Source organism: Hibiscus syriacus, unplaced genomic scaffold (genome assembly GCF_006381635.1).
Source record: "Hibiscus syriacus cultivar Baekdansim isolate YM2019G1 unplaced genomic scaffold, ASM638163v2 tig00111238_pilon, whole genome shotgun sequence".
Classification (NCBI taxonomy): domain Eukaryota; kingdom Viridiplantae; phylum Streptophyta; class Magnoliopsida; order Malvales; family Malvaceae; genus Hibiscus; species Hibiscus syriacus.
The window spans coordinates 2,604,484-2,625,983 of NW_024063030.1; the positions used below are offsets into that span (position 1 = coordinate 2,604,484).

At 35.5% G+C, this 21,500-nt stretch overlaps 1 protein-coding gene and 1 pseudogene across 1 annotated transcript; both read right to left on the bottom strand.

The window, feature by feature from the left end:
- Positions 1-3,867: 3,867 nt before the first annotated feature.
- Positions 3,868-6,461, bottom strand: LOC120157159 (annotated as a pseudogene).
- Positions 6,462-13,619: 7,158 nt separating this feature from the next.
- On the bottom strand, positions 13,620-15,908 carry LOC120156983. The gene is made up of 5 exons (XM_039168251.1): positions 15,713-15,908; positions 14,926-15,182; positions 14,694-14,784; positions 13,877-13,943; positions 13,620-13,784 (listed from the first exon to the last, which is right to left on the bottom strand). Exons 1-5 carry the CDS (start codon positions 15,751-15,753, stop codon positions 13,731-13,733), a joined length of 510 nt encoding a protein of 169 aa, XP_039024182.1. The 5' UTR covers positions 15,754-15,908; the 3' UTR covers positions 13,620-13,730.
- Positions 15,909-21,500: the final 5,592 nt, after the last annotated feature.

The following is a 21,500-nucleotide window of genomic DNA, read 5'->3' on the forward strand; positions in this document are numbered from 1 at the left end:
ATTCCACTGTTGAGTTAGTTAACTAGTGAGTGGGGAATTAATATGTCCAATTTATCGTGAAATTCATAATATTTAATGATTAGAGTACTTATTTAGATGCATGGTGTTTGATAAAGGTATTAAATTGATATATAAAAAAAGTTTTTTTTTAAATATCTTGAATTCTTAACTTTTGAATGAAGTAAATTTATATTAAAAAGGTCGTTCCATAATAAACTTTTATCTTAATTTTATATGTTTTTATTCGCACAACACATAATTTTTTTATTTCTCACCTCTTTCATTTTTTGTTTATTTGATTATTATTTTTAAAATATTTTTATATTTCTTATTCAAACAAAGATTATAAAAAATAAATATAAATTCTTTGCAATGGTTTATAACAATATGAGAGGCCTAACAGAATCTCAACATGCACAGAATCTCCAAGAAAAAAGCAGTAAAGTTTATCATTATTTTCCAGCCTCTGATTTTCTTTTTATTGTGTTCAACTGGTCAAACAAAAGAATGTTTTCAGGTGTATAATTATTCTGAGGCTGCTTTTATATTGTAATCATTATTAAATTTACTTCTTTTTTTCGTGAACAAGATCTTTAGGTTCATGAGAGGCAATATATATGCAGAGAGAGCAATTAGGGCATCACTGGAAATGTGGTCACCCCCTTTCCACTGCCTATTCTCAACAACAAAGTTAAAAGGGAAAGAGAAGAGCAAGATGTTTTGAAAGAGAAGAATATAGGGTAGTAAAAATGTGAAATTCGAGTAAGAAGTGCATGTAGAGTGACCTCAGCATTATATAATATGAGCAGTAAAAAACAAGGAAGAGAAGGGCAAGAGTTGTGACACAAGAAGAATCTTCTTTGGACAAAACGCACAAATTCTTTGTTGTTTGAAATAGGACCAACACACAACATGATGGCACCCATTCCTCTTCTTCACTGCGATCCACCTAACCCAGCCCCGTCCAAAATATAAAGGAACAAAGCATCCAGATGATCTCACATTCACAAACAACTTATTATAAAATCTGTGTCAGAGCATTTTCCACATGTTGGTTCTGTCGTTTAACAAACAACTGGAATAATACTGAGAGCTTTTACTGCTGCCATATCAAATTGTCTTCCTCGCTGATAATTTACATAATTTAAGTTCTCTCAAATTGCTACTTTCATGTTCATTGATTCCTACTTGTACCTTGCAAACCATTTATGCCATTGCTAATCCATCTTCTTTGCATGCGATTGTTACATCTCTTTCCAACCTCTTTCTCTTGTTGCTTTATGCACCAGAGGTGAACTTCTTACAGCAGAATGATTTTAATTTTTTAAGTTTGCAGTAAATCCCTGTGATTTTTTCATTTCATAATTGCAATAACTATCCGGCTGGTCTTTTTATCTTAGCTTCCAACCATTTCATAATTGCAATTCTGGCTTTTAGGATTTACCGTGGTTTTACAGGTTCATGGGCACATGAAATCCTTACTAGATGCAGGAATAGGATGAAAAGAACCATGTTGGTATGAAGTAGGTTCATGTGAATGTCTCTTCTTTTTCTTCTTCTACCTTCCTTTTCCCTTTCCATACAAACCTACGGATTGCAGGCCCCATCACCCTTATATTTTACATCATTCTATTTTTGTAGCAAAGGATCACGTTTAAAAAAGAAAACAGCAACAGTTGTGGAGGCAAGCAGCAGTAGGTGAAGTGAGTACAATGGCCACTATTAGCCAACAGGGCAGGGCTACTTATAGACCAGCCTTTAATCAGGGCATCAATCCATGCGTTGCCCCATGGGCTATTATTAATAGCCTTCTGAAATTGTGATTTCTTTTAGTATTTGGGGAGAAATTTGTGCCGTTTTGGCATTTCCTTTTAACCTGCTACCGTAATACTAAATCATAAAATGCTTAATTAGATAACTGTAAATTTATAGTGTGTTTTACAGGTAACGATTCAAAGGTTAAGTCTAACATATGCATCAATAATGCTAGAACAGAATGCTTAGGTATATATTCTATTGAACAAAGGGGGAGTCAAGTCAGCTTACAAAAAGATGAGAGAAGATGTAACTTCAGTCAATTCACCCCCAGGGTAACTATTTATTGATTGTGGGACTTCAACATTTTCTTAAATTTATACTCCTTCTATGGCCCATCACCCACCAAATTCTGATCACAGAGACGTATTCTATTTTTCTTTCGTTTATTATTAGTTTCTTAGAGTGAATTGATGGGAGATGTTTCTGTGTCCAACCATCATCTTCTCTTGCCATCAAATATAAACTCCTTCCTAATTCCTTCCTTGATAAAAAAAAAACAAGCTCCATTGTTGCAGAAAACACACACACACACTGTAAGATTCTATGTTTTGTTGTTGTTAATCGGTGAAAGTAACATACCAATATTTTATTCGAGGATCGTTTTTCTGGCACAGTTGGGTCAGCAATGTCTCTACCAGGTAATAATGATAACAGTTCAAAGCAAGAGAAAATGGTTCTGGGTTCGAGGCCTCCCAAGTGTGTCAATAAGTGCTTCAGTTGCAGACCATACATGGCTGCTTTAGTTTCTTATCCTAATCATGGAAATACTGGAAGCTCTTCGTGTCAAGGTGATGAAAGCTACTATCTACTGACCTGGAAATGCAAATGCGGAAAGAAATTCTTTCAACCTTGAGCAAAGATATTAATGTATATAGAATCAAAATAGAGTAAAAACTTTAATTGATCGAGAAGAAGAAAAACTCTCTTTAGAATAATTTCACAAAATTACAAAAGGGAAGAACTCTTAAGAAATCTTTCAAATGCTTATAATTAAGCTTTGATTGTTGGATGATAAAACTCAAATACAAGTAGGGTATTTATAGGTTACAAGAAACAATCTAAACCACTAATTAAAATAAACACTAAATAATCTAAACCATTGAAATTAAAATATGAGAAAAATACTTAATTTTCACCTAACTAAATTGATGTAAGCAATGACATCAAAACTAAATTGATGTAAGCAATGACATCAAATTAATTTAGGTGTGAACTTATTTAGGCTAATATTGAATTTTCAACAATGTATACATATCAAGCTTAAAACCCTGTTAGCTTACATTGTAGAACTTTGCAGTGTAGTTGAATCTTTGATTGCCGATTTAGTGATGATGTTGGTATCTGAGATTTATTATTCTACTTCTAGTTCATAAAACATCAATTTAGCTCTAATGGTGTTTCATAAGCTGAAAAGGCCTAAATGTTTTACTATTTCTTTTGATTTTAAATAGTGCATGCAATGATCATTTAAAATTAAAAAACAAAGAGTGATGATATAACACAGTAGTTGCAGTTGTACAAGGATAACCCTACAAAACCTAGGACAATTGTAAAACATGAAAAGAAAAAACAACCAAAATAAAGGTTGTTATGGCAGATCCACTGCCATAGCCGAAGCACACCAATCTGAGGCACCTAAACATTGGAACATCTCAAAGCAACCACGCTATAGAGTTAAATTACAAAAGGAAACACTTGAAGACTCTTAAAAGAAAGATGTTTATGGACTGATCCGAACAACAGATTTCAAAGGGACTGAAGAATGAAAGAAAGCTAAGACACCAAGTAGGTACAGTTCCAGCAGAATACAACCATGACTTTCCAGAAACCATGGCTATGATATATAACAGACTTTCCAGTGTCAAGAATGCCTGCAAAAATTGAGATGGATAGAACATCTGCCAAACAGCCAAAAGTCCCCGATAAAACACCAAGCCATTGAGCAACCGGCGTGGCTAATTCGTCGAACCAAAAAAACTGTGCGGAATGTTGCTACCTGTGTGAGCTGACCATATGAGTTTAATACTTCTACTATCTTTAATGCTGGAATAGTTGTTCGGATCTGGATCAACAGCGCCTTCGACCCTCAATCAGAAAAGGATATCACATCTCCACAAGCTCTCCATGAGCAGCTCAACGGTTTGAGTGCTGATTGAATTGCATTGCTGGAGATTCAGCCCCACCAGGGTCTTGCCCAATTTTTTCAGGAAGGTCAAGCTTTTGTTTGTTATTCCCGGACAACCTGAAAACGAAAGGACTTGCAGATTGAGTTGTTCTGCATGAGACAAGGCAGCAACACCAGCATCAGTGATTGCACACCTTGACACATCCAGGTCGCTGAGGAAAACACAATTGTCTGCAACTGCAACCAAACTCGCATCGGTAATCCTCCTGCAACCATCAAGATTGAGCAATTCGAGGGTTGCACCATGTAGCCTTGTCAAGGCTAAAACGATCTCGTCGGTCAAACTTAACCAGCCACTCAGATTCAACTTTAAAAGCCCTGCCTCACAATTCTGTAAAAGAGGCAGAAGACCTGCATCGGTGATGCCGCATAGCCCGCTCAGATCTATATGCTGAAGCTGAGGGCACAATTTGCTTACCAAAGCCAGGCTGCCAGTTCCAAATCCAGGACAGTTCCTTATAGACAAGGATTTAAGGGAATTACATGGGGAGGACAAAGGAGCTCCCAAGGATATATCCTTAACGCCCATGCACTTTACTAGGGTAAGAGATTTTAGTCCACAGTTTGAGAAGACACCGATAATCCCAGCTTGTGTGACCCTATTGCACTCTTCCAATTGCAGGCACTCAAGAAAACCTGCAGACTTGGCAAAAGCCACCAATCCATCACCAGAAACAAAGCAACACCTACGAAGGCACATCTGCTTCAGGTTTATGCACACCTTTCCAATGGCTTCAAGACTAACATCAGTTACCCCACAGCAAGAAGTAATCATCAAAGAGACCAATTTTCGCAGGCCCTGAGCATTACCCATCACCCAAAATCCCTTCTCGGTCACATTTTGTAGACCACTGAGCACTAGATTTGTCACAGATTTGCCGTAGTGTCCCATCACGGTAAGTGAAAAATCAGTGATGCTCAAACCCTGAAGCTTAACCTTTGGAAGGACAGAAGAAGCTGATGACAACAGGCTTGAAACTCCATGATCGCCAACAAGTGGGCAATCCTTGATAGAGATGGCCTGCAGCTGGGGGCAGAGCTTTCCGATAGATCGGAAGCCATCATTACCAATCTGTGGGCAAGATTCGATGCTCAAAGCAGTCAAATTAGGGCAGTTCTCTGCTATGGCAATTAGCCCTTTGTTTGAAACAGAGGGGCACTGGAAAAGGTCAAGTTTCTCCAGCAAATGACATTCTTTAGCTATTTCAGACAGACCTTCATCTCCAACATGTGGGACATTCCACAAAGAAAGTACCTTGAGAGAAGGGCAACCATGGGCAATAGCCGATAGCCCAAAATTAGTTACTGCACATGAAGAGCTGCTCCCCTGATAGAAAACTTTCCCAAACCACCATGACCGCTTGTTCCAACAGCAACTGAAGCAACCCTCATGTCAGTTGCTTTCTTTCCTTCCAAGCACCTTGTGAGATAATCATCAGCTTCCTCAGACGAGATCATCCCAACATCATCAGAACTTGAACTAATATTCTCCTTGACAACCTTTGATGACTCATATTCGCCCTTACGGATGCTGGTCAGAAGCATAAGCCAGTGCTTTGAGACACAAGCACAGGAGCTCCTTTCTCTGCCCCCAGGAATACGCTTAAAGATCTCAAATAGGCATTCATCAGGAAGAGCATCGATTGATGGTTGCTCGACCTCCGTTTCTCCAAAGAGAAATGGGGCACCAATACGAGCTCTTTTATGAGGAGGGCAATACACATCCACTTGGGAACTGATTGAACACAATCTACCCAAGTTAGTGGAATTTGTATAAAAGGACCCCCCAGAATAGAAATCATCATCACCTGAAATTCCAGTAAACATATCATCATCACCAATTCAAAGAATACTTCCAAAAGAAAAATCCATGAGAAAACCAGACATATTCCTACAACAATAATTTTCCCCTTCCAATAACAAATCAAACAACAGACTATTTTCTTACAGATTATTTGGTAAAAGCTTCCAACTTTTGATGCAAATATTCAAGGATCCAAATCTTTTATAGCTCAAAACTAACACTAGCTAAAAACAATATCAGGTCTCCATTGCGCTTAATAAGATCAAGCATATAAAAATCACACAAATAAAGGATATATATATATATATCAGCATAGATGATTATTACAACTTAGAAGTTATCTCCATATCATGCTTAAATTTCAAAGTATATAAAATCGGTCTAATAATCATAAGCATCTCTATAAACTGATCAAACACAATCTTTACAAATAGAAAAAAGAAGAAAAAAGCTTGCCACCGTAATTAACAAGAGCAGGCATGGTTGAATCCCAAAGAATAAACCCTTCTGAAAAACCTCCGACCCGAAAATAAACCACCCAAAGAGAGAAAACAGTAGAAGAACGTAGACCAAGTGTAACCCTTGAAAGCTTGACTGCATCAGAACTGGTTCGGAAGAAAGAATACCGAAACCCAACTAAGTAGGGGGAAAAAGAAATGTTGACGAAAACGGGTAAAGAAAACGAAAGAACACGAGAATTTTACGAGGTTCGGCAATGTGCTTACGTCCTCGGTGCCTAGGCGGCGCTAGAAGTTTTATTCAATGATATTTTAGGTCTAGGTTACATCTCTATTTATAATAGAAAACCCTGGTACATAATTACAAAATCAATCCTGTACCGTACCGCGGGGGTTGCGCCCCCACACCCCCAACCCACATAATTCGTAACCCCACAACGAGACTTTTATGAGCCATACATAACAAATCTCCACCTTGGCGAATATCCTGCCCTTGGAAACTTCAATGTGGGTTGGGTTACCTTGCTTCTTTAACAACTCGAAACATTCAACAAGTCCAAGCAATGCTTGAACTTGTCTGTCGTAACTGGCTTGGTGAACATATCAGCGGCATTCTCATCAGTATGTACCTTCTGAAACAAAACCTCTCCAGATGCAACCAACTCTCTGATCTTGTGGAACCTTACATCAATATGTTTAGTTCTAGCACGATACACCTGATTCTTAGCCAAGTGAATAGCACTTTGATTATCACAAAGCAACTGAACTCCACCTTGTTGAACACCCAACTCCTTCACTAAACCAGTAAGCCATAAAGCTTCTTTTGCAGCTTCAGCCGCTGCCATGTATTCAGCTTCAGTTGTAGATAGTGCCACGACAGATTGAACAGTAGACTTCCAGCAAATAGGCCCTCCACCAAGAGTAAACACATACCCTGTCGTAGATCTTCTATTATCCAAGTCACCTGCATAATCTGAATCCACATATCCTACAACCAAAGGATTATCCCGCTGACTCCCAAAACAATTCCATGTCCCACAGTACCCTTTAAGTACCGAAAGATCCACTTGACTGCATCCCAATGTTGCTTACCAGGTTTAGACATGTACTTACAAACTTGACTAACAACATGAGCTAAATCAGGACGAGTACATACCATCGCATACATCAAGCAGCCAACAGCATTAGAATACGGAACCTTTGCCATATTTTCAGCTTCCTTATCTGTCTTAGAGCACTGTTCTGATGAGAGCTTAAAGTGATTCGCCAATGGAGTGCTAACTGGTTTCGCGCTGCTCATCGCAAACCTTTCTAGCATTTTCTCAACATAACCCCGTTGAGATAGCCGCAGTTTCCTTGAGTCTCTGTCCCTGCAAATTTCCATTCCAAGAATTTTCTTTGCAGCACCTAAATCTTTCATATCAAATTCCTGACTCAATAAAGTTTTCAAACCGATAACATCATCCATGTTCTTCGCAGCAATCAACATATCATCAACATACAGTAATAGAAAAATAAAAGAACCATCATCAAGGCTCTTAACATAGACACAACAATCATACTCACATCGGTTGTAGCCAATCTTGATCATATAGGAGTCAAACCGTTTATACCACTGTCTCGGAGACTGTTTTAACCCATACAAATTTCTTCAATCTGCAAACTAAATGCTCGTTTCCAGGTTGAGTGAAACCTTCAGGTTGCCGCATGTAGATCTGCTCCTCTAAATCACCATGCAAAAAAGCAGTTTTAACATCCATCTGCTCTAAATGCAAATCCCAACTAGCCACCAATGCAAGTACTGCTCGGATTGAAGTGTGCCTGACCACAGGAGAAAAGATTTCATCATAATCAACTCCTTTCTGCTGTGAAAAACCCTTCGCTACCAAACGAGCCTTGAACTTCTCCCCCTCTTTTTCTGTTACTGCTGGTTTCTTCTTATACACCCATTTGCAACCAATCGGCTTCTTACCCTCAGGAAGGGGAACTAACTCCCATGTGCGATTGTGATTCAAAGACTCCATCTCCTCAACCATGGCTGCCATCCACTTGTCGTTTTCCTGACTAGTAACGGCATCATGAAAAGTAACTGGATCATCACTGCTAACAGTAAGTGCAAAAGATACCAAGTCTTCAAAACCCAATCTGTTCGGAGGCTTTATATTCGTCCGTCTCACCCTGTCTCTGGCGAGACTATAATCCTGCAAATCATCCGTAGTGGAACCACCAGAAGTCGGTTGAGAAGTTTCTGGTTTCTCAACTGGAAACTGCTCGAAATCTACCACTGTCGTGTCTTGCTTCTGCTGCAACATAGACTGTTCATCAAAAACGACATCTCTACTAATCACAACTTTCTTCGCAACTGGATCCCAGAACTTGAATCCTTTGACACCTTTCTTGTAACCCAGAAAAATGCACTCCTTCGATTTTGCATCAAGTTTGGATCTCTCATCAGCAGGTACATGCACATAAGCAGGACAACCAAAAATCCGTAGTTATCAAAACTAACATCATGACCAGTCCATACCTCTTCTGCAACTTTCCCAGCCAGCGATGCCCTTGGCGATCTGTTGATAAGGTAACACGCCATGTTAACAGCCTCAGCCCAGAAGTTTGGGAAGCCCCGCATTCAACCGCAAACATCTGGCTCTTTCATTTAACGACCTGTTCATTCGTTCCGCAACACCATTCTGTTGTGGTGTCTTGCGCACTGTAAAATGCCTCTGAATCCCATGCTCCTTACAGAATTGTAGGAACTGTGAATCTGTGTACTCCGTACCATTATCAGACCGCAACACTTGATTTTTCGTCCTGTTTGGTTTTCTACCTCAGCTTTCCACAGCTTGAACTTCTCAAAAACTTCAGATTTCTGTTTCAAAAAATACACCCAAACTTTCCGTGAAAAATCATCAATAAAAGTAACATAGTACCTAGATCCACCCAAAGACGATGTCGTGGAAGGCCCCCATACATCAGAATGCACATAATCAGAATCCCTTGAGTTGTGTGCTTCGCAGTCTTGAAACGGACTTTAGTCTGTTTACCAAGAACACAATACTTGCAAAAGTCGAGCTTACAGCTTTTGACACCATGCAACAAGTTTCTCTTGTGTAATTCTGCCATACCACGTTCACTAAGATGAGCAAGGCATATGCCACAATTTTGTCGTATCATCACAGGACTCAACAGAGTGAACTCCACCTGCAACGGTACTCCCTAACAATCTGTAGATATTCCCTGCAGTCATCTTGCTTTCATCACAGTCAATGCTCCTTTAACAATCCGAATGGTTTCCCTATCCTCGTCAGCCTTAGGGATAAAACCATTCTTGTGCAAAGTGCTCAAGGAAATCAAATTCTTCTTCAAGTCTGGGATATGTCGAACACCACTCAACGTCCGAACGGAGCCATCGTGCATCTTAATTCTGACATCACCAATACCAACAATATTGCAACATCGATCATCACCCAAATAAACCGAACCAGAATTAACCGGCCTGTATGTCGAAAACCATTCCCTATTTGGCGTGATGTGATAAGAACATCCAGAATCAAGAATCCAAGCATCCGTCAATTGTGTCGTTGAAATAGAAAGCATATCACCCTCACTGCAATCAGAATTATCATCCTCGACCACGTTCACAGACTTGGATAAGCCATCACGCTTCTCATCAGTCTGCTTTTTCAACTTCGGACAGTCTCGCTTCATATGTCCCGCCTCCTTGCACTTGTAACAGTGAATCGTCTTCTTATCCCTGGATTGGATCTGGAATTCCGCTTCCCGGACCCTGCCTTCTCTGGCTTCCGTCCACGATCTCGATTACCCTTGACATATAAGCTATCGGCTTGAGAGCTTTCCCCTGCATTCTGCTTCCGCTGGTTGTGAGCCAACAAGGCTGCAGTAATCTCCTCAACATTGATAGTCTCTTTCCCATATGTAAGAGTAGTCACCATGTGTTCGTAAGAGGAAGGCAACGAACACAACAGAATCATCGCTCTGTCTTCATCCTCAATTTCACATCAAGCCGAGCCAGATCAGAAACGATTTGATTGAAGACATTCACGTGTTGCGCCAAATCGTGATCGTCCTGCATCTTCAGCCCATACAACCGCTGCTTCAGATACAGTTTTGTCGTTAAGGATTTGGACATAAACTGACTTTCCAACTTCCTCCAAATTTCGTCTGGAGACGATAGATGCATAACGTGATACATGACCTCGTCCGCCAAGCATAATCGTATGGTTCCTGCCGCTCGCTGCTGCAATTCTTCCCAATCTTCCTCATCCATCGACGCCGGCTTTGTAGGTCGCAAAGCCTTCAAGATCCCTTGCTGCGCCAATAGATCCTTCACCCTCGTTTGCCATAATCCGAAGTTACCCTGACCATCGAATTTCGCGACTTCGAATTTTGCTCCTGACATCTGATACCAATTGTTGACGAAAACGGGTAAAGAAAACGAAAGAACACGAGAATTTTACGAGGTTCGGCAATGTGCTTACGTCCTCGGTGCCTAGGCGGCGCTAGAAGTTTTATTCAATGATATTTTAGGTCTAGGTTACATCTCTATTTATAATAGAAAACCCTGGTACATAATTACAAAATCAACCCTGTACCGTACCGCGGGGGCTGCGCCCCCACACCCCCAACCCACATAATTCGTAACCCCACAACGAGACTTTTTATGAGCCATACATAACAAGAAATACGTAAGGAAGAAGAAGAAAAATCTGTGTTAGCTGAAACAGAATACCATAGTTCTATGTATTTGGTTTGGGAAAAGATAAAAAAGAAAAAAGGCGTGTTAAGAAATTTCCCTTTGATTACTTATCTAAAATTCATGATTTTTGCTGCACATACATTATCTGACAACTTATGCGCACTGCACATGCAATGTATCTTTCTTGGAGCTCGTTTTCTCTTTTATTTTCTCTCCCTTTCAATCAAACACCCTGTTACGGCGGCCTACTTGCCTTTGAAATCTATACAGTGATTACGTAATTATTTTGGGACTCTGCATGCTGAGTTATTTTCTATGTTGTTGATTTATATCTAATCAAGATTGATTGTAAGCAGAGAACGTTAATTTGTTTTGTTAGTTAAATTAAATTAAATATTTATTTTTGTTAATGAAAAAAAGGGAAATTTTTTTTTTCTTTGTTTGGTGGTTGAAGAACCAATCGTAATGTGATGCTGGTTTTTGTTCATCAACCATTTAATTAAAATAATTTTTTTTTGCATTTTTAAAAATTATTTAACAACCAATTATTAATTAATCTAATAAGATCAAATATTAAGTTTTTAAACAATACCAAAAGTGAATCACATGTGGATGATTATAAAAAATTATTTAACAATTGAATTGAATTTTAAAAAAAGAAAATGAATAAATAAAATTTTAAAAATAAGGAGTACGGGGACTAAAGTGGCAAATGGTTTTCCCAAATGCATGAACTTTTCAGGCCCTCTTATGTTAAAGACAAATGGAGAATTATATGCAATGAATTTGATCAGCTCTTTGTTTAAAGAAAAATGGAGATGCTCGTGTTTTATAAATTTATCTTATGTAGGTCCAAATATGGCTGCTAATGCTGATGAAATTTGACAAATTGAAAGACTCCAGGAATGGGTTAGAATCATTGCATGAATTTCTAGCATTTGTTCGTTTTACTTCTATTCTTTTTACAATATTTTAATTATTTATAACCTTTTTAAATTTTTAATTAAAAAAGATAATAGAATTTTGAAATATAATATTTATCAATTAAACATTATAATTTTTTTTGGGTCATCCGATAGATGATATATATATATATATATAATTTTGACACACAAATTACAAAAAAAAATTAATTTACACACATATTTATTTTAATGTTACTCATTTTAACAAGGATCTTTAAATTTCTTTAAATTTTGATTGTGTGGATTCAAGTTGTTACTTTTGGTTGTCTTTTGGTCAATATTCGATTTTTAGGTCAATTCAAAATTCATTTGACTAAAGTTATACGGAAATGGGAAATTTTATGGTACGATGATTTCATTTAAGGTAAAAAAAAATTGGGGAAATATACGTAATTGAAAATGTTATATCTTTTTTAAATATAACATTTTAGGTTGTATCTAACCTAAAATGTTAGGATAAAGATAACATTTACGGTTGTGTTTATTTCCATCATTTTTTAGTCTTAATTTCGATTATCGTTCTTTAAATCTTCCTCGTTTGACTATTCTGTCACACACTTTTATAATAATTGATTAGAAAACAGAGAAAACTAAGTATCTTTTTATAAACATATATTTTGATAATTTAATTTAGTTTTAAAGTGTGATTTGTATATGAGTAATCATGTTTGGTTGGTTGGACAAGTTACTCATTTTTGTTCCCTCATAGAACTTTCTTTCCTTTACATAGAGACCTCTATTCCCCTATCTTCTAGATAGGATTAGATTTATAATTTGTCAAAAAAAAAAGTGTGATTTGTATTTAATCTTTTTATTTAATTAAATAATTGAATTTAATTTTAAAGTTTTAATTTTATATTTAATTTTTTAAGTGTAATTAAATAGTTAACTTAAATTTTGGATTTAAATTGGTACTTAAATTTAATTTATGGTTCAGTTAGGTTATTTACCACAAGTATTATTTTAGACAAAAAAAAGTTAAATTTGATTACTAATTTGATCCAACAAATTAAATTCAAATATTTAATTGGACCAAAAAGAAAATTTATATACCAAATTAAATCTTAAAATTTGAATTTATATATATCATATTACACATTAAAACCAAGTTTAGGCTTTGGTACCAAAATATATATTTACCATTTTATGCTTGTAACTATTATTTTGCCTTAATGTTTAAACTTATGCAATCGAAAAGAAGAGAAAAAGAAAACGACAAAAACAAAGAATATACTTACACAGAGCGCAATGTATAACAAGACAAGCAATGATTCAAGAAAGGATCATTCATGTGAATGAGATCCTAAGTTGATTCATTTTATAATCTCATTGCATGCTCGGATCTCATTGGTTTGTGATCAAGATTCGTTAGGACGTGTTGTGTGTACCAAGGCAATAGTTTTTTCATAAGAAGAAGAAGATGGGTTCGAGCATTTATGTCATAGTGTGTACATTGTCAATAATTAAGAAAGACTTTGAACGCATACTACCTTATAATTACCTCAGATTATAAATAAATAAATAAGAGAGAGAGAAGATGGGTTATCCGTCGTCTACATATGAGGAGTTGGCAGTCGGCTCACAGGCGGGATACTATGTAGTGCACAAAATACTCGTATGATATATCAAATTACACAAATGAAATAGAAACTTCCATTTTGGTCATTTTGTTTCTTCGTTTCCCCACACTTATTTACAACTTCCCCTAAATGTTCAGAATTACAAAGATGGACACTTTTAATATGTAAAAACTAAAATCGTCTTTCTTTCTCTGATACTAACTTCAATCATACAATCCCTCCTGCTCCCATACTTCTACCAAAAAATCAATCATTTTCTGCAAAATTAAGTCCTTGTTAGAAGTCTGCAAAATCAATGCAGGCCTTGAGAAGCTTACTTACAAGCCAGCTACATAAAGAGCAGACTTACAGAAAGAAGAATTGGCTGAGGGAATGGATTCCTGGTCCCAAGTAAACTTTCATAAGATGCATTCAAACTGTAACAATGTAACATTGCGAAATTAAGATTCGTAGGATGGATACAAACTACTAAAAGATTACTTTTTCATGTTTAATCCATAGTCCCGTTAAGGTTTCTTCATAGCTCAATACGTTTACTCTTCACTTCATTTGTTCGTAACAATCTTTACTAGTCAGCATTAAATACACTTGAAATTCATTACCACCAAAAAGTGTGTGTGTGTGTGTGTGTAAAAAATAAAGACGAAACAAACTTTCACCATACAGCTATATTGCTTATTAAAGTAAAATGTGGAATGGAAACAGGGTGATGTATTTGGAAAGAAGCTATCATGTTCTATATATGCCGGCTAGCTCCTCTCTGGGTTACCATAGTTTAAGACTTCATGACATAATTAAATGGCATGCTTGCTTTTGGTACTCTTAAGGTGTAAAACTTGACCCTCTATTTGTCCAATGGACACAATCTGCAAATTTCACCTAGATTCAATGTACTTTTTGTTTTCATTGAATGGTCCAGCAATTCAATGCCAATCAAAGAATAGGGTAAGCTGAGCAAGATTTTATTTTCATTTCAGCAGCATCTTCTTAGTAACTGAATGCCACTAAATTGAGAATTTGAGATGAAAAAAACTGATGCTAGTAAAGGAAAACTGTGTATTAAACTGACATCTACTTAAACAGCAGGAAAGCACTTTGCTCTGCAAATTTCCTGGATGACTATTTTCGACTAGAAACTCAGAATCTCAAGATGATGAGTGACACACCTTAATCTAGGCTCTCGACTTTGTTGAGTATGATTCCTTTGCCTACCGCTCCTAATCCATTGGAGTCTGGACTGATTCCAGATAATAAGACCTGCAATGAGCACAAAGATAATGACACATTTTAATTTTGTGGATCTCAAAGTTGACAATATCATGCATCAAATTTCAATGATCGATCCTTGGCTCATATATCCTGTAGACTTAGAAAAAAGAATAATAATCGAAAACTTGCCCTGATTTACAAAATCAGATGAGATGACCATGCCACTGATGCTACTGCATTGACTTAGAATTTGGTTCGATGCACTGATCGACAACAAGCTCCTTTGAGATTGGAGAGCACTGTTTTCCAATTCATATGTACTGCTGCTCCAAAAATCATCAGAAATGCTAGGCTTCCTCACTATACGCCCTCGAATTCTCAATCCTTTTGATGGCTGATCCACAGCAATAATCGGTGTGGGTTTAGTGCAGCATCCAAAACAACGACTGCTCTGTTGAAAACCAGGTTAAAAGCATACACATTGATATAAAACATCTAGCAAGAAGATACTTCAGAACACATGAATTTGAAGGAACATGGATTTTCCCAAGTATAGGAGGTTTCATTTGGTCAAAGAAATTTTATCCTTTCAAGGATTCAATTCCTAGACTGACAAACTAGAGTCAGATTTCTTGTTAGGAGGGGAGCTAGCATTAGATCCATTAAAACAATAAAACCAAGCAAGCATATTAAGCTTCGCAAAAGCCCCTTGTTCTCCACCTCATATCACATGTATAAAGGCTTTTGTCCTATCCTGTCAATCAGTTTACGGTTGCAACAGATTGTGCATAAACAAGCCATGCTTATTGTATGTGATTTCTAATAGCAACTCTAAACTGGGATTGGTCCCAACTCCTAATAAATACCTACCTTTTAACTCATAGGCTATCAAATTGCTGAAATATTAACTCATTTTGTCAGTACATAAAGGAAAATGAACAACAATCTACGAATTAGAAAATAAAAAATAACTTACCACATGTAATTGAGAAGGTCAGTGACCCAAGTAGTAATCATACTATGAACAGTAACTATGACACAGCGAAGCTATAAAAGAACACCAGTCATCAGCGCCCCTCACAACCGCCGACGATTGCAAGAAGAAGAATCTGAATAAGAAGAAGAAGAAAATCAAAAGCCAGCTGAAATAGAAAGCAAGGAATGTGGAAATAAATTATTGGGTATTCGGGATTAGGATAGTGGGTGGGAAAGATAATTTGATGGTGAGGGAAATGGGGCTGCTGCAACTTGATTGGGGCCGGGGGTTAAAAAAGAAGAAATTGATTACTGAGAGCTTGTTATGAATTTGATTTTAATCCTGGGTTATGGGGCGGAAAGGGCTTATCTAATCAGAACAAGGCTTGAACCCACTTTGAATTGGGTTCCTGAAGGGTATTAATGTCGCTATCCAAATCAGACCCAAAATACGGGTTGCATTTTGTGTATTGACAGTGTTACTATTACAATTTTTTTTATCAATTTTAAATCTAATTCTACTTTAATTTAAAAGGAAATGAAAAGAAAATATAAAAAACTTAACCAATATATCAACTATGCTAATTCACTAATAGTAAATCTTAATAATCACAAATTCAAACATTTATTTGCACAATAATATTTAGTTTATACATTGAAGAGTTACAAATATAATATCAAAAGGTAATATTAAAATTTTCCATCAATTTTTTTCCTCAATAATTTTGTGTCACATTCTTTTATCCATTTGATTTTTTTTAGCCAACGACGATATCAATTTTAATATTGATTCTCGATCGTCGATGATTATTATTGTTTTTTTATATATCATGTCATTTGTTTTCATTTTTTTCTTACGCTTTTTTTTTTAATTTTAAATAAGGGTTTATGTACTTATGCCACAATTTTTTTTGCTCTTATGACACGTTCCTTATAGATTTTGGTACTTATGACAATTATTTTCTGATTGGTTTGTCGGTGGTTATGTATTGTCAGATTCTCTGTTTGGTAAAAGATTATTTACCAATATAATTAGAATTGTGTAGCAAAGTAGCATGTCAAATTGTTTGGTTTGCTAATCACTTCTTTGATGTTGTACATCATTTTCAAGGGTAAATTTTGTTTTTCATCGTGTCTTTGAGTTTAATAATTTTGTTTTATGTATGAGTTTTTTTGTGATTATTGTCTCTATTTTTCCCTTTATATAGAAATATATTGTAATTTTGATTTATTTTATTATTTTTATTAATGAAATTCAATTGTTGTTGTTAATAAAAAATATCTTATTATGGCATGAAGTTACCATTTTTAGCCCTGTTGGTTACTCTTTAACGTCCTTTTCTTTTCTTTAGTTTTTTGGGTAAACTACGTAGTTACTAATGTTTGAGTAGGTTTTTGTTTTCACCATTGATGTTTTAAAAGTCACAAATCAGTCACTAACGTTATAATTTGTTACAAATTGGTCACTCGATGTTAACAGTCGTTAACACGCATGACGAAAAACACAACTGGCACGTTAACTGCGTACATAAACTGGGTTGACCGCAACGTTGGAGACCCAAAAGCCTTCAATGGTCACCTCACCTCCTTTTAAAAAAACTCCATCCCTAAACTTAATTTAGGATTTTTCATTCCTATCTCTATTATTTAAAAAAAATTGAAAACTGTAAGAGAAGATAATTTATGTGAAGATTAAAGACTCAATTGATGTTTCGCTTTGCAACTGTGGATGCCCAGCTAAGGTTTTTTTTCTATCAAACTCAAAAGAAGCTTACCATAAAGCATAGTGTTGTCCCCCTTTTACAATAACCTCCATGTAAGTGCAATGCTTTTTCTTTGCTCGTTTTTCTCACAACTTTTTCTCTCAGACGAATAGAAGAAGAATAAATCACTTTTCTTACTACTTTTTCTCTCAAACAAATTGAAGAAGGGGAAACGAGTTTATGAAAGAAGAAGGAATGCGTTTATGGAAGAAGAAGAAATGTGTTTATAGAAGAAGAAGAATGGTTTAGATTCATAATTGTAAATGAAACTCTTGATCCCTTTATTAATTAGGGTAAACTACGTAGTTGGTCACTAATGTTTTAGTAAGTTTAAAAAATTTGGCGGTCAACCCAGTCCATGTAAGAAAGTAACGTACCAGCTGTGTTTTACGTCACGCCACGACTGTTAACATCGAATGACCAATTTGTAATAAACGATAACTTTAGTGATCGATTTGTGACTTTTGAAACATCAATGGTGAAAACAAAAACTTACTAAAACATTAGTGACCATTTGCGTAGTTTACCTTTTTTCTATTTTTTGCCGTAATTAACGTCATTTTCGATATCATATTCTTAGACTACAAAATCAAACATAACCCGACGCAAAAGCAAAACAAAGCCATGTGTCTTGGAACTTAATATATTCTACGTTTACAATCATTTATCTAATTGATGAATATCAAAGAATAATAATCACAAAATGGTCTGGACTAACCGTCAGGGATTCATCTCGACTATTCATGTTTTAAATTTAAATTTCAGTGTAACTATAAAATTTAGTAAATTTTTCCCCTTCATTTGGTAATATAATTTTATGTCGATTAAATATTTAGTTTTTTTTATTCTTTTAAATATGTATTTGTTGTATAATTGAAGTTAAAACTTATATATATCATTTGATATGACTCATGCTAATATGTATCTTCAACACATGTTATACTTATTTTTAAATAATTTTTTATATTTTACTCATTAACGTTATTAACAATGTCAGTTTGATCGTATATTGCTTAAAATCTACAAAACTAATTTCGCCAATTACACTATGTACCACACAAGCGAAGGTACAAAATCGATTAACCGTATTTTTTTCCTAAGATTTGAGTGTCACATGCACACAAAAAAACATCTAACCAATTATACCTTTTATGAGTTTTAATAAAATAAAATATCATATGGATCAACAATAAGTGCTACTCTAACATTTAACACTGAAACTCAAATATATATTTTTGAATCAACACGAAACTTTTAAGCTGATATGCATGCAATGATGCAACATTGCAACCACCTAAGAAAGAATTGTTTGTTTAATCTCAAGTTGTTGGTACAACCCATACAACATGCGGAATCAATGTGTACTTTCTTAGAAGTACAGATTCCCAAATTAATTTTGTTGCTAAATTAATCGACTAAAACGTTATGAATTGATCTGAATGGTTAAATTAATTTCTTGGTCGAAAAAGAAGAAGAGGGAATAGTAATGTTAGAACAGTTCCAAACATTTGAAGGAACCAATGGCAACGTCATTATTCATTACCACTAAATCAAGTAGCCACCCCCCCCCATTATCTTATTTTTAATGGCGCTGATCCTTATCTTCAAACCGCCTGCCTCGCCATTTTTATTAGGGCAAAGCAAACACCACTCATCAGCTTACCTCACCCGCATCAATTCCTTTAAGCAATTAGTCGCTGCCCATTTCCTTAAAAACCTAATGCTTTTAGAGAAATAATAATATGGATTTTATTACTCAAGTTGGTCAAACAATGTATATTATCGATAAAAATAATTAAAAAAGAAAAAAATCGAGCGAAAATAAGGAGCTATCGGAAGCACAAAATTCAAATTGTTGAGATGACGAGGAAATTATTGGGTAACTTTGTGTTAATTAATTTGGTCGAGAAGGCTAACTTAAGCAAAAAGTATTGGCTCTTTTTTGACTAAACGTGAGAGGTGGGGCCACTTTGTTTTTTGAAAAAGGAAAGACGACATGTAAAAGAACATGAAAGCCATTGGTTCTTTTGTTTTCATTTAAAATTGAAAATAATAAATAATGTTTTAATGAGTGAGGTAATTGAGGGAAGCATCTAAATCTTTATATTACCATGAGATTTCGCTACGTAATCTGCCCTTTCGTTTTTATCGATGTGGTTATCTTTGATTGAAGCATACCTTTTTGAATGGGGATGTGTCATGTCCCACTGCCGTCTGCCTTTGTGTGGCAGCTCCCATATGTCCCAATTATTATTACGCTAAATTATCTAATTACTCATTGAATTATAAGATCCATTTTAATCATCAAATTATTTTTTATCAATTAAAATTTATTTCTTCATATCAATCAATTCATAATCTTTAAATAAAATTTATCCATTGAAGTGAATGATGATATGTATCATTTTTAGTTTAATACTTGTTTCAACCCTCCATATTTATACTTGTTCTCCAAACATCTTAATTACCTCACAATTCTAGAGTCAACTGCGAGATTAAAGCACCTGTTGGACTATCTAATACTAATAACTTCTCTGCTATGCCAACACAATTTGTCCGGCCACCTTTTTTTTAATGTTTAATATAAAAATAAGTGTCAAACTATATTGTATTTCTTAAATGATGTATAAATTTTTTTTCAATCAATTTAGATGCTTAACATTATAAATATTATCACTTTAGATGCCTCGATTACGACGACAATTAAAAAACTAGGTTAAATGACACACGTCGTATTATGATAATTTTAAGATTTTATTTAAAAAATTAAAAAAATTATATTTAATTTTTTTTAAACAATAAAAAATCCCCCCACCACACTCCCTCCTCTCTCCCTCTCCCTGCCGTCCCCCCATCCCCATCCCCTCTCCCTCCCGTCCCATATGTAGAGGGCGAAATGATGAAGGATTTCTGGATTAATATATTACTTCTTGTCTATTGTTTTACATTAAGAATTGGGGACAATGAAATTTCAATCCGGACGATGGTTCCTAGCACAAAACTAAAATCAATCCTAGGGTATTTACCATGAAATCAGGTTGGCGTCGGAAGCGTTTCTAGTGCACAACTTTGGCTTGCAAAACAAAGTGAGCTGGAGGAGAAGAAGAGTGGGGGGAAGGGGGAAGAAGAATACTATTGTGAGAGAGAGAGAGAGGGGGGGGAGAAGAATAATGTTGAGGACAAGAAGAATTGTGTTCTTCTACAGAAATGTATTTGGGATTGTACTCCTTTCTTTTACAGAAATGTGATTGGTTGATGTATGAAAATGCTCACATGGCTTATCTAATCACGTCTCGAACATGTTTGGGACAAGACAAGGGCCGCTGGAGGGAGAATTAATATGTAACATAGAGCTAACCTTATTGCTTAATTAGGCTCTAATTATTGGGTCATCAAACATCGACTAACCTATTCCAAATTCTTTTGCACTTCAATTGTAAATGCATTTTAGGTACGTAATCAGTACACATTAAAATATTTATCGATTAATAAATTTCATTAATTATAAAATAATAATATTTAAGTTAAAAGAATTTAAAGAAAAAACATTCATATAAAAACTTTAAAAGTCATTGAGCCAACAGGGGAAAAGAAAGTAGTTTAGTCAAAGTTAAGGTGGACGCACGTCATTTGTCATGTTGTTTTATGATATTTAAAAGTCAAACAATCTTTAGAGTAAAGTTTCTTTTTCTCTTCTTCCTAAATAGATATTGAGATAAACACAAATATATATAAAATATCAAATTTTTACTGTGAAAAATTACCATTTAAAGAAAACAAACACTATTCAAGACGTAACGGTAATCTACACAATTCCATTCCTTTTATACACGAGTATTCTATATATTATGACGTTAATAGCTGTGCTTGGTCCGGCCGTCGGCTAAATTTTTTATTCATTTCTTTTTACCTTAATTATTTATCTCAAGTCATGAGACAGAGCAGATGTGATCATGAACCTCTGTAGTCTAATTTCTGATAAAACTTTAAAATTTAAAAACAACTTATACGATATAATTTGAACAA

Excerpts from the sequence above, each read along its gene's own strand:
- LOC120156983 (XM_039168251.1), bottom strand. The coding sequence starts at position 15,753 with ATGATTACTACTTGGGTCACTGACCTTCTCAATTACATGTG. Across the intron at positions 14,785-14,925 it reads ATCTGATTTTGTAAATCAGG|GTCTTATTATCTGGAATCAG; the intron begins GCAAGTTTTCGA and ends TGCTCATTGCAG. Across the intron at positions 13,944-14,693 it reads AGTCGAGAGCCTAGATTAAG|TTTGAATGCATCTTATGAAA; the intron begins GTGTGTCACTCA and ends ACATTGTTACAG.